General features: G+C 36.4%; 1 protein-coding gene and 1 pseudogene across 2 annotated transcripts; one reads left to right on the top strand and one right to left on the bottom strand.

The window, feature by feature from the left end:
* Positions 1-1478, top strand: LOC137726907 (protein TRANSPARENT TESTA 1-like). Its single transcript, XM_068465861.2, has 2 exons — positions 1-430; positions 989-1478. Exons 1-2 carry the CDS (start codon positions 23-25, stop codon positions 1448-1450), a joined length of 870 nt encoding a protein of 289 aa, XP_068321962.2. The 5' UTR covers positions 1-22; the 3' UTR covers positions 1451-1478.
* A 476-nt stretch (positions 1479-1954) lies between these two features.
* LOC137731196 ((R)-mandelonitrile beta-glucosyltransferase-like) lies at positions 1955-3727 on the bottom strand (annotated as a pseudogene). The gene is made up of 2 exons (XR_015956964.1): positions 3213-3727; positions 1955-3026 (listed from the first exon to the last, which is right to left on the bottom strand). The product of XR_015956964.1 is annotated as a (R)-mandelonitrile beta-glucosyltransferase-like (transcript).
* Between the last annotated feature and the right edge of the window lie 10644 nt (positions 3728-14371).

Here is a 14371-nt window from a genome sequence, read left to right as displayed (position 1 = left end):
TAATAATCACTCTTATAATAAAATGGAGTCCTTTGAAATTTCTTCGAGCTCCTCCCCCTTATTTTATTCAAATCATAATTTAGAGACCCTCAATCTTTTTCCTAGTGAGATCCCAAATGCTAATCTTGAGCCTCTACCACCGATAAGCTGCCTACTTCGTTCACCTGATCAAGTGCCTAATTCCCATGTCGATAACCCTAAAGCAATATGCTATGAAGATCAGAAAGAGGATGGAGTAACTGTGGCCTTGCACATTGGTCTTCCAGATTATTCGGATGGCTCTATGAGTTATTTGACTGATCGGAAAGATGACGAAGATAACGTGATAGCACAATATTGGATTCCAACTCCAGAACAAATACTCATTGGCTTCTCACATTTTTCTTGCCATGTCTGCTTCAAAACATTTAACCGTTACAATAATCTGCAGGTATATAACTGTTGTTTTGTTTCAATATATAATTGATCTCGTCCAAAGTTTTGGTACAATCTGACTAGAAATCATCTTTGGTACAAACTTTCTCTTATATGCATCTGTTCATGCGGACGCATGGTTTTTTGCATGCCAGTCAAAACCTAATTATCTCCTTTCTATACGCAGAGATTTTGTAAATCTGCTACCAAATGTTGTTTATTTGTCTGAAAAATGGTTACATTTTCTACCACAATGGCAATCGTTTTTGAACAAATTGAAGTCCCTTCCCTACTTCTCAAATAGGTTTTGGAATCGAGCTTAATTATTTGTACTGGCTAAATTCTCTGATTTCAAAGCCAAAACCCCATTCAGCCATATTCCTTGATTTCGGAACCTAAACTCCTTTTAGCCAAATAAATAAGCTTGAGTTTCCCAACCAAAACTTTGAGTCATGTTGAAGGGACTTCAATTTTGTTCACAAAATTCGCATATGACCACATATGTAAATATTCTTATGTCGCTACAAATATTTGATTTCCAATGTCAAGCAATTTGTGAATATTCCTATGGTAGATGCACATGTGGGGGCATGGATCACAATATCGTAGAGGGCCAGAGTCACTAAAGGGAACACAACCGCGAACCATGTTTGGCATCCCATGCTATTGTTGTGCTGAAGGATGCAAGAACAACATCGACCATCCAAGAGCAAAACCCCTAAAAGATTTCCGGACCCTTCAAACGCACTACAAGAGGAAGCATGGAATGAAGCCCTTTATGTGTCGCAAGTGCGGCAAGTTGTTGGCGGTGAAAGGTGACTGGAGAACACATGAGAAGAATTGTGGCAAGCGCTGGCTTTGTGTTTGCGGTTCGGATTTCAAGCATAAGAGATCACTCAAAGACCATATTAAGGCATTTGGCTCTGGTCACAGTCATTTTCCACCGAATTCTTTTGATGAACTCAGGGACCTTGATGAGGACATTAGTCCTACCACTTCCTTGTTTAAAGGAATGCCAAGTGATGCAGCCTCTTAATGATCAGCTATATGTGTGTGTGTGTGTGTGTGTGTGTGTGGCTAATAATTGATGTTTGAGGCACGAAATTAAGTTTATGTACTCTCCTTTTAAACTTGATAGCGATGATTTGGGCCGAAAATGTTTATAAGTCTGATATCAATGTATTATTTTCACCTTTTAGTGCAACCCAAAGATTAGTTTAAATACAAATTATACTCACAGAATATTGCCACCGCTATTGGATTTTGACTTCAAATTAATTAACTCTTCACCTAATTTAATTACTTTTCAAACCATTTTTTACCAAGACAAACTACTACATACATTAAACACGTAAGTACTGTAAGCACAAAAAGGGTTTTTGAATTTGATGTTTCTAACAAACTAGAAGTGAAAATTGAAAAGGAAGCAAAAGTAATATGCAAGAAAACTTATTAATTATGAAGAAGATAAGTTGATGATTAACCTAAGTGAAAGATTATGTACTAAAAAGTAAAATAATGAAAAGACACTGAAAAATTCCAGCAATATAAAGAGTGCCCTTTATTTCAAAGGTAGATTGATACATTGTGATGAAACTGGTGATCAAGCACTCTTTGTTTGTTTTAAAAAAAATGACGAGCATTACTTTTACCAAAGATAAGATCTTTGGATATTCTACTCAATCCTCATTTCACGGAGCAATTAGGACCTGGTTAATGAGGTTGTCCAAATCCAGAACAGATGACCCCTTAGGATTAGTGGCCTTCTCTATCTTCTTCCATCCCAACGCGTTCTTCCTCATCTCTTTGCCCTCTTCTCCCTCCATTAATCTTCTCACCAGACCTTCAATGTAATCTCTTTTCACCTCATCCTCTATCTCAATGCCTATGCCCCAGTGTTTGCATGCGTACCTACAGTTGGTCTGCTGCTCGGCAAAGAAAGGCCAGCAGATCATCGGCACTCCGCCGCACAAACTCTCAAGGGTAGAGTTCCACCCGCTGTGCGTCGAAAACCCTCCGATGGCCGAGTGGGTCAGAACTTGTTCCTGAGGGCGCCAACTTACCTCTTCCCTCGGTCTCTTCCAAAAACTCCGGAGGAACCACAGCTGAGTCTCCAGCAACAAGGCCAGGCCTAATGATCCACAGAAATGTCTTGTTGCTATTTGCAAGTCCCCAAGAGAACTCAACTAGCAGCTCATTTGTCATGACTGTGGTGCTTCCAAAATTCACATAAACCACCGAGTTAGGTTCTTTGGTGTCGAGCCAGTCGAGACACTCTGTGTCTTCGGTCCATAGGCTTGACGCAATCACCTTCAACTCGTTGTCTGCTGGAATCTGACTGAGTAGTAGGTTTAGGGGTCCGACGGAGTAAGTTGGTGGAAACAAAGAAGAAATTGCTTCCAAAGCTTCCTGCTCAAAAGACTCGAAAGTGTTCAAAACCACAGCTGAAGCTTTTTTGGTCCGTTCTGTCTCACCCACCATAAACTCCAACATGACATCATTTGGGTCTGTGGTTCTAAAGAAACTCAGAATGTCCTTCAAACGGATATCTTTCATGCCCGGCAACCAATCTACAACGGTGTCTAAATATCCGTTTGTGAAATGACTTTCATCTGCAAGATCAAATCAAGAAATAGTACTGGTGAGTTCAAATTCTAATTGAAAAACACTGTCAACGTTTAATAACCATTTCAGTTTTTAGTTTGTAGTTTTCAACGAAAACATGAAACTTATGTGGTAACTGATTTCAGTTTGAATAAAGTGAGTATTGCAACATCAGATTGATTTAAGTAGTATACCCTTGAGAGGGGTGAGACCCTCTTCAGTGAGACGGTGATATTAAGCGTAGGCCAAGAAGCCACAAGCACTTGTTGTCCAGAAAAGCACTTCAGGAATTCCCAACTCATGGGCAGCATCAAGAGTGAAGGTCATAACACCATCAGCAATTATACAAGTCACAGGTGGTGAATTGGGTGAAGAGTTGAGCTTTTTCAAAAGTTCCCTAAATGGCCCCAAGCCGGTTTTGTTAGTAGAAACGCAGAGTGATGGCACGTCCTAGGGATGAGTTGCCGGGAGGCCGTCAGGAATGGTCTCGAATCGGAAGGTGGGAAGGCCGTCGAGGGAATTGGTACCTAGGGAATTAATGAGGCGCTTGTGAGTGACCTCTGTGTTGACAAATGTTATGTGGAAGCCTTTGTAGTGGAGGAGTTTAGCTAATTGCTGCATCGGGTTTATGTGACCTTGTGCTGGAAATGGTATGAAAACTGCATGTGGGTTAGTTAAACCCATTTTTTCTCTCCTATTCTGTTTCTCTAATTTTTTCTAATCAAACAAAAATCTAAGAAAATTGGGATGCTTTTGGCAACGAGACCTTTCTTCAGCCTGCGCTTTTATAGTGGAGAAAAGGTAGTCAAGTGCTAAGTGCTTTCCTACTGAACGTGGCGGGTCGGCACTTTCCGTACTCAATGCATGAGGATTTGTCTATTTGTCCCGATGTGAATTAGGGTTTTTATCACAAATGGTCTATGAGATTGATCAAATTTATCATTTTGGTCCCTTATTTTCAAAATCAATCAATGTTGTGACATTCATTACCACACATCAATTTGGTCAGTCTGATAAGATTCCGTTAATTATTTTGTTAGTTTGTATGTGCAACCCACAAATCTAATGAAATGGTGACATGTGGATTGCACAAAATAAGAGTTTTTATCGCAAATGATCCCTGACATTGACCCAACTCCTCATTTTGGTCTTTGAGTTTCAAAAATCGACAAATTTGGTCATTGACTTTCAATACCACACGTCAATTTAATCCTTCCGTTAAAGTGTCGCCAAAATTTTTTTGTCCCACTAATCCAATCATAAGGCGCCACGTGGATTAACTATAAGAAACTATTTTTTAAAGATTTAAAACTAAAAGTAAAATAAGAAACTAAAAACCAAAACTAAAAGAAAAAAAAAAGTCATCATCGTCTTCATCAGGGTAAGCTCAAAAAGAAAAGGAAGGCACCATGACACCATTAAAGTACTTGACTTCCTGAACTCACTCTTCATTCTCTCTAGTTAGTTATTTTCTTCAAATTTAAATTAAATTTGGATTTGATTTTATCGAATTTAGATTAAAATTTTTTCCAGTTGGAGTTGTGGGATGCGAGAAAAATGTCAGTGCGGAATACTCTTCAGTTGGTTCACTCTTAAAAAAATAGTTCCTTATAGTTAATTCACATGAAGCCATATAATTGCATTAGTGACACCACATCAGCTCACAAATGAAAAATATTGATGAGATTTTAACTGAATAACTAAGTTGATGTGTGATAGTGAAAGTTAAGGACCAAATTTATTGATTTTTGAAACACAGGGACCAAAATGAGGAGTTGGATTAATGTCAGGGACCATTTGCGATAAAACCTTTATTTTGTGCAATCCACATGTCATCATTTCATTGGATGTGTGGGTCCCACATACAAACTATTAGAATAGCTGATGAAATTGAACAGAAGGACCAAATTGATGTGAGATAGTGAATGTCAGAGATGACATACATTGATTTTGAAAGTAAGGGACTAAAATGATGAGTTTGATCAATCTCAAGGACCATTTGTGATAAAAACCCGAACTATGAGAAATGTTGAAAAATCATGTAACACAGGATATGGGATATATGATTTAAGGCCATCTCCAACCGACTGGGCCAAAAGGTTATAGGTCAAAATATAGCCCATTTTAACACGAAAATTATCTCCAAGCGAGGGCTAGATCAAAAGGCTTGCTGGCCCCACTGGGCCATATTCCAACCACAAGGCCAACGGGCTGGCCAAAAGAAACCAGCCAGCTAGCCCAATTGTAGCAGCCAAATCCATGCAACGGTAACAATGACATCAACATGACACAAGTTAGCAAAGGCTAGTTGACATTAGGTTATCGTTGAAATTTGAATTTTTTTAGACGAAATTTAAAAAAAAAAAAAAATCTAATTTTGTTTCCTATACCATTTCTACACCATTTTCACATCATTTTCCCCATTCCATAACCAATTACATCTTGACACGTGACTAAAAAATTAATTCAATTAACCATATTAATTCAATTCCATAACCATTTCTACATCATTTCTCACATTCCGAAAACCTTATTTTAATATGGTAATTTAATTCAATTAACCATATTAATTCAATTAAAATAATAAATTATTAAGGGACTAAAAAATAGCCCATTTCGGTTGGAGATGAGTTTTTTGTCAAACGGGCTATGTTTTGGTCCATGGCCCTTTGGCTCCCTCGATTAGAGATGGTATATAAAAATGGTCTGATATTGTTCATTGAAAAATAATTTCTTGTATGGCTATAATCTGGACGGAGGCTAAACATGGCTCTTTGGTCCCCTTTGGTTGGAGATGGCCTAAGGTGTTACACGTGAGTGGACAACATGATTAATATATCATACTATTTGATCATATTAATAAAAATAAATACACATTTAACAAACATAGATTCACATAGCGACCCGGGTGGTCTTGGGATCCTCTGAGAGAAAAGTTTGTGAGGATATATTCGGGGCCAAATATATATATATATATATATATATATATATATATATATGTATGTATATATTGCCAAGGGTGGATCCACATAGGGACCCGGGTGGTCTTGGGACCCACTGGAATACAAAAGAAACTCTTGTCAGGATATTTTTGGGCACCCTCCTATTGTTTGGGCATATGTTGTGGTAGTGGTTGGGAATTATTGAGCGTAGGTCGTTAGTTCAAAGGTTTGTTCTCGGAGTAGTTTTAGCACAGTTGAAATTTGGTTATCTATGGATGAGGCATGCAATGGTGTCATGGCGAGGAGGAAACGTTTGAAACCCTTTCTGTTTTCTCTCATACTTCGTCGTATTTGCTTTTATTAATGTTAAATGAAATTAGCGTTTTGGATGTTGGGTTTCTTTAAACCACGTAGAATCATTTACTTTATTAAATCTAAAAGGATTAATCCCACTTAGACCCCTTTATTTATTTAAAATTTTAAATAACCTAGAAAAATTCGAAAATAACTCCGTTGTTTGGTAAAAAAGAAAGAACTCTTTTTACTCTATGTAGAATATATAAAACTTTCAACCTTTGTAAATAAAGACTTATACGGGGAACAGGCTGTTGTGTATTATAAATTTGTACACTTCAAGTCCCAACCCTAACCCCCCAAAAACCCACAACCTGTTGCAGTGCTGGCTTTGGAGGAGTCTAATAGGTTCCTTTGCACAGGCCCCAAAATTTGAGGGGCCCCCAGAATAATTTTATATTAAATGTAGTTATATAAAAAAATCATATAAAAATCTAATTAACACAATAGATATAATATATAAAAATAGGAGTAGGTCGACAAGGCTACCGGCTACATGCCTATAATCCCACACACCCATCAGAGCAGCTCCAGCGGGAGCTTTTGCTCGGGGCACAGGCCCGTGAACAGGGCTAGAGAGCCCGATTGATTTGGTCCAGCGTGTGGTAGCCCGAGGGACAGGCCCAGCCCGGGAGAGAGGCCTGGCACGAGTTGCCAGCCTGAGAGCCCGAAGTGGGTGTGACGTCAGGGCGATGTCAGCTGTTTTTTTTATTTTTTTTCTGTCAGGCGCGTGGCCTTCAAGTGCGCGTGGGCGCGCGTTAGGCGACATAAATTCAGAAATGGGGCCCGCGGCCCACTCAGATTTCTTACCGTTGGGGAGGCCACGTGGCTTCCCCATGTCCGTTGGATTTCAACGGCTATATTTTATGGACCGTTGGATTTTCAAAGGTAAAAAAAAAAATTAAAAACCTCATTTAATTTCAGTCGTTGGATCTGAGATCAACGGTCCACGTTATTAGGCTATGGAAATTTAAAAAAAGAAAAAAAGAAAAAACAATTTAAAATTTTGAAATGTTACAGTTTTGCCACGTGGCACAATCTGGAGTGTTGGAAATTCAAATTTTTTAATCCAACGGCAGAGATTAATTAGGTGAATAAAAATTTTTAAAAAATGTAAAAAATTATTATAAATCAGAAAAAAAAATGAGAAAATTAAAAAAAAATTGATTTCACTTTTCTATAAATACCTTCACATTATCTTCTACCTTACACCACAATTTCATATTTTCTCAACTAGTTTCAACCACATTCCTATCTTTCTTTCAAAGTTTCAATCTAATTTTTTTTCCATCACCAATAATTGTCTTTTCGGATTTTATGATAAGTAGGGCAACAAGAACGATTAAAAATCTTATATGAAATTACAAATAAAATTATTTTGTATTATTTAATAATACTTCGGATAATGACACGTAGCGCAATAAGAACGATTAAAAATCTTATCCAATATTATAATTAAAATTATTTTGTATTATTTTATAAATAAATAAAATACTAATATTTTATTGCTTATTGTCAGGGCTATTGAAGTGTAACGGTGGAGATGCAAATACTATTGTCAGGGCTATTACTATTCATTAAGGGCAGTTACTGTTCATTAGGTGGATTGAATAGTGTATAGCCTGGGGGGTGGGCTCCAACGCTGGAGTTGCTCTCAATTCTGTATGAAATTATATATTTTATAAAACTATATCTCACTTTTTTTTTATTTTTCACGCTAAAGCCTAATCAGAGACTCAAGAGTCTTTTTTTTTCTCTAACGCCTCATCCCTCCCGTTGCGTCCGACTCTCCACTGCTTTTTCCCCCCACAAACCACTAAACCCTAGTTCATAATTTCATCCAATTGAATAGAAATTTTCAAATTATGAAGACAATTCAAGTGATCAAAGTGATGCAGACTTCGATTAAAGTAAGTAATTTATAAATTTAAGTATATGAAGTTGGAATTTGAAAATTTAGATATTTCTCATCTATAATGAATTTTTTTTCTTTTATACTTTTCAGGGCAAAACTCATAGAAATTAATCAAGTAATCATCACAACAAGAGGGAGCAATCGCAAAAAATACTAGACGCACACGCATTGCGGAGTATCAGGTTTTATTGTTCATACTTACTATAATTTAATTGTGATCTTGTTTGAGATATAAAAGATGACACCTACTAGAAAATATCCATTTGGCTACTTGAAGCGTCAAAGAAAAAGAAGGGTTGAACAATTGACTTAGTCTAAAAAAGGAGCTATTGATAGGTTTTTTGTTAAAGAAAAAGAACCACAAAGTTCAGTGGATGATTTAGTTAATGAATATAAGCATATGATGATATATTTGAGTTTTTGTTCACTTCAGAAAGGTTGAATTCGATGGACAATGATAAATTGAAAGATTGTTGTGATCGTCTTCAAAACTTTCTCAAGAAAGGTGAGTTCTTTGATGTTGATTGGGGATGCATTATTTGTAGAGTTGAAGCTTTTACGAGAGCGTTTGCTGAAATAAATGAAGACATCCATTGACATATTAAACTATTTGAAGAGGATGTGTTGTTTCCTGACTGTAAGCATTGCGTACAGAATTTTGTTTACTGTACCTGTTATTGTTGCATCTGCGGAAATAAGTTTTTCAAAGTTAAAGTTATTAAAATCATACTTGCGATCAACCATGTTGTAGGAAAGGTTAAATGGACTTGCTTTGATATTGATTGAAAGTGGTTTTTCAAACAAAATTGATTATGAAGGTTTAATTGATGATTTTGCAGCAAAGAATGCACGAAGAAGCATCTTTAAGTGAAACTTCAATGCTAGACTTTTTTAAGTTTTGTTTATTTGGTTTCTTAAGATTGAACTAATTGTTGATTATTTAATAATATGATTATTTTTGTAACTTTTTTTACATTGAATGATATTTAGAAACCAATGATTAGTTTGAGTTTTAAAATTTGTTTCGATATTGTTTTTTAGCATCAATACTTTATTCAACTTTTTTTATTATTTATTATTTTATTATTTTAAAATTATCTTAAGAAGGCTACCTTTTATAAATTTGACACAAGATCCTGAAATCTCAGAAACGACCCTGACTTGTTGCCGTGCCGTCACCCTCAACCACTCACCCCGCGTCGCTCAATTCATTATTTGTCTAATATTTTTGTTTTTTTTAGGGTATCCTCCAGTATTTGAATCATGGACTTGTCATTGTATGCTACAATTCGAATAAAATAATAACTTTACGTGAAATTATACCCTTTTTATCTAGCAACTAATTAAGATGCACGTGACCGGTTTTTATGGTAAATATCAGACAACATGTGGTTCATTTAATACAAGTGAGACTGAAAACTAGTGAATGACATGCATTAAACAAATAATTAGCTTATTTAACTGGCCCATGAGGTCCATGAGACATGCACCTTCACACGTGCCACAACACAGTAAATACCCCTCAAGGGAAGCTTTTATATGCGCAATCCTATCTCTTTTGTGATCTGGGACGTGTGTAATGTGTGAAATGTGTGGCTGCATATGAATATTGCCACTGTGCCCACGAACTGCAAAAGAAACATGCTGTCTTTAACCGTATTCACTTCATGTGCCATTTTTGTTTTCTTTCATAGAAGGTTGCCCAGTCCCACTTAAATATGGAGATCTTTCCTGTATTCAGGAATTATTATTTTTTATACAACATGTTAAACCGACACGAAAAGACATCAAAATAAAAAATTTCGAATTGACAGGTTAATGAATCGAGTCGTTATCAGATAATCCGATAAACACTTGTTAAAATAACGGGGTGGTCCATGTATACTCATGGTTAACTTGTTGTAAATTATTGGGCATGATAGATGGTGCTTTACCGCAGTAATAGAAAATAATTATGTCTGTGCACTTTAGTGCGAGTTTGATCACCAGCAATCTCTTACGTTATGCCCCAATTTCGAGATATGCCTAGGATAAAGACATGGCAACAGAAAGTAGCAATAGATTAACACATAATGAGATTCATACATAAGATATTTAGTGGAAACAAAATTATAATAAAGGGTAACAAACCCTATTCTCAAGTGCACTACACACACACTAAATACCCCTTGAAATCTTCTTCTCTAACCACTAAATGTACTCTGCAAGAAACAACCTACACAATGGGAATGGTGCACAGGTTAAAGCAAAAATCTGGGTAAGTTATGAAGCTTGTGTGAGTGACAATAATACGACATATGTGAACAAAAGTCAATCAATTATATTTTGAAAAAATTTCATAAATCCTCTGCATATATATAAAGTAATCCTTACTCACAAATCTTGATTGAATCCACACAGACTAGCACAAATAACAACGTTCCGCCTTCCAAACGCACTCATGGAACCATATAGAACTAATACACAAGATGGAACTAAGATTCCAAGCCTACTTTATAGAATCCATAGGATGAATGGTTCTAGACGTACTCAATGGAATGAAAAAGAATGTAAGGATCCAGAGGCACTCAGTGGCATCCATACATAAAGTATTAGCAGGATACAAGATGCAGTCATGGAATCAGAAACAAAGGTCATATACTAGAGATTTAAGATCCACACATGAAATCAGAAAAAAAAAAAAAAAAGTATTCTAGGCTATGGATTCTCTACTAGCTCTTTCAGTTCACAAATCTTTCAAACTTACATATATATATATATATATATATATATATATATATACACATACATTTCACATAATAGATGGATGACTAACATTAAACTAATTAATAATTCTATGTCATATTCACAAAAGATATCAACATGGAGATTTTCATAGGCAAAATACTTATCACATAATATTAAAGTCACTCACATGGAGTCATACGCACTTTCAGAATCAACACAATTGAATTGTCATGCCAAACAATACACACGTCATTGAGACTTTACATGTCTTGATGAGCCATCAATGCTCTGATAAAGCCTAATATTGTCCACAACTCTCTACTTAGGAAACTTATCAAGATTGACACGTAAAATGAGGGACAATGCTACTTCACGTAATTCGAGATGTGTGTCAACCAGTAAAAACATGTCATAATGATGAACCAATTAAGTTCCATCAAGCCTCAACAACATCTTATTCTAATTTCATGATGATCCAACAGTTGGATTGTCGTTAATTACAAAAATCAAACGGTGGTACAATTAACTCAAAAACTGAATTATCAAACTATCGCATTGAATCTCAACCAACGGACTTTGGATATGGGCTCAGAGCATTAAGAATGTCCGCCACCCAAAATTTATGTCCTAGATTTTTCCCACGCGCCACTAATGCACTGTTGCATGTAATTGTTTTAGCGAATGAAATTTTAATTTTCTAACTAACTCTAAATTTCACCAAATTCTACAGACACGTACATCTCAACATGAGGAACATCTTTTATACATACTACAAAGCCTAAAAGTGGACGAAAGATGACCAATTTCGTTGGTAAAGGTTGTGGGTGCTGTAATCTTCGCGGCATCGATTCGCCGCCTATGATGGTCAAACGACGTTGGGGTTGCTTGGGTTTTACTTCTAGAATGATGGGCTACAAGTTCCAGGTGGTGGCGTCGATCACTGCTTAGAGGATTCGTTGAAAAAAAAACTAGGGTCGCTGAAATTCATTTGATTTTGCAGCCTCGCACCGCCACGTTTGGTGGTTTATTGAGATGGTTCTTGGGTGGGTTATGTACAAGAAAGTGTTATCTTCAATTTTGGGTAGGTGGCACCATCCAATTATGTTTGAGATGGCCGAAATTTGTGTTGGAAATTCAAAGAGAAAACGGGTTGGTGGATCGGCGACTTTGGGTTATGGGTTGATTTTTCAGATTTGGAAACTTTCCAAATTTGGTAGGTTTTAAAAAGAAACCTTACTATTTATAGTAAGTGGCTAAAGAAAAAAATACCCCTTTTTTCAAAGCTTGTAACTTCTTTGTTCAACTCCTATTCATGAATGGTCTTTGCCTAAAAACTTTGGGATTGAGCTCTATCCATCTATTGTAAACCCACCTCCAAACACAAAAGTGATATTTAAAATGACTAAAATACCCTTAAAATCATTTTTCCAAAACTGTAAAACAAATAAATAATAAATTACAAGACGGGATATCACACCTCTCCCCTTAACAATTAACAATTTAACTCACTAACTCTATCGCTGGTAAAAAAAAAAAAAAAAAATCATTGGAGCATTTGGGAATGTATACTATTGAAGTGTTTAATTTTAAATATAATAAATTTAAATAGCTTTAAGGAGAAGAATATGATAAATGCTTCTTTATGTTATGGCCTATTTTTAACTGACGGGTGCGGCATGGAGAAAAAGAGAGTGGAGAATAGGCTTGAGGAATTGTGTGTTAATTTTCTAGTCCTTGTGCTTTTATTTATAGTAATAAGGAGGAGATAAGCTTGCTCTCCAAGTAATATAAAGTCTATTAGGAAAGATCTTTTAGATCCCAAAGGATTCCTAATCTATCTCTACTTAGGATTTATACAATCACAATATGTATTAGAACATATGTCATAACACTCCCTCTTGAGTGTGCAAATACTCAAGTAGATGGCGCATCAGATCTTCATTGAAATGTAGAAGCAGTTGATGAAGTCTAGTCATCTAGTCGGCACAAGTAGTGAATGCTAGTCTCAAAACAAACGGAAGAATGCATGGGTGGTAAAACTCACAAAACCTCATTATGGAAACCTAAGGTGGGACAAAAGCCCATAGTTGAAGGAGAAAAGTGAGAAGTTTCATTAAGTCAAAACTATAAGTCTTCAGGACACAAGTAGAACGTACACAAGGGTATGACCAACCTAGGATAGGTGCCTCATCAAAACCTAGTCAGGTAGCAAAAACCCAGTGGGAAAAATGCTCCTTAAGTGTAGGGAAAAAAGGTACATTAAGTTTAAGTGAGTATACTTTTGGATACTCCCCTTGAATTTGACAAAACTTCTAAATGAAACTATAAGCATTACAAGTTAGAAAGTTATCTATACCAATTTCTCGAACAAACTTTTGAAAGGTAGACTTCAGCAGTGACTCCGTGTAGAGATCGGCAAGGTTGTCTGGGATTGGACTGCTTGACTTCAATCTTCTGATACTCATGCTGATGTAGACATAATATGCTTGGAGTTGACTTGTTGGATGTATCATGATCTGGTCGATAATATGGCATTGTCTTCATGTATCGTTATTGGGACTCAACGATGGATAAAAATTGCAGGGAGTTTGATTATGCTCAACAAGAGTTCTCATCCATATCTTTCACGTGATGAGATACAATGAGTCTTAGAATGATTCAAAGGTTTCACAACTAAAGGTCTATATCAGGGACCTCTAAGATATTGCGGTGTTCCTCAATGATAAAGACATAACCATTTGGGAACGTACCTTGTGCGGTAAGATAGATAGTCTGATTTAGTGAATCCCACAAGGTAGGCATCTTTCCGAAGATCAAGGGGGTGTGATCTATTCTGAGATGCATAGGGATAGATAAGCCCAAATCCATAGTAATGAAAAAATGTCTTTAACACCAAATTTGGTGGTGGTGTGTAAGTGCAGTGTTGCTTTATGCCAAAAGATTATCAACACATAAGATGTCTAATCTAGTTCATTAAGCTAAGTACAAAAAATGCCAATTGTGTTTAGATATAGTTGCATCTAGCGTACAGATGATCAGGATATACTCAGACGTAACACCTTCTTGGTCTAGTTCGACTAGTGGACCATAATACCATCAGAAATAGCTCGAAACTTCAGGTCGAGGTAATGTCGAGTTTTCCCAAGATCATTCATCTTAAATTTCGACTTTAGGTGTGAGTTAGTTTTCTCAACTGTAGCCATTTTGGATTTTGTATAGGCAGGGGCATATATCCTTAATTGATCAAATATTCACTTAGACGGATATACCGCATTCGCCCGGATAGTTCTGCATCTGCAAAGTGAAGGCCTCATCAGAACCGAGAAGTGTTCTTGTGGTCTAGAACTATTTGAATTAGTACATGTAAGTCCTTTGGAAACTCCATGTAGGTTTCGTATCAAGATCCTAGAGATAC

The sequence above is a fragment of the Pyrus communis genome, chromosome 15 (assembly GCF_041283825.1).
Source record: "Pyrus communis isolate YQ-2024b chromosome 15, ASM4128382v1, whole genome shotgun sequence".
NCBI classification, from domain to species: domain Eukaryota; kingdom Viridiplantae; phylum Streptophyta; class Magnoliopsida; order Rosales; family Rosaceae; genus Pyrus; species Pyrus communis.
Note: the sequence above shows the minus strand (reverse complement) of the source record. Positions and strands in the feature narration are given on the sequence as shown.

What these genes read in the sequence shown, in the direction of transcription:
- LOC137726907 (XM_068465861.2), top strand. Translation starts at nt 23, where the DNA reads ATGGAGTCCTTTGAAATTTCTTCGAGCTCCTCCCCCTTATTTTATTCA. An exon ending in ACCGTTACAATAATCTGCAG is followed by an intron (nt 431 to 988) that starts GTATATAACTGT and finishes TTCCTATGGTAG; the next exon opens with ATGCACATGTGGGGGCATGG.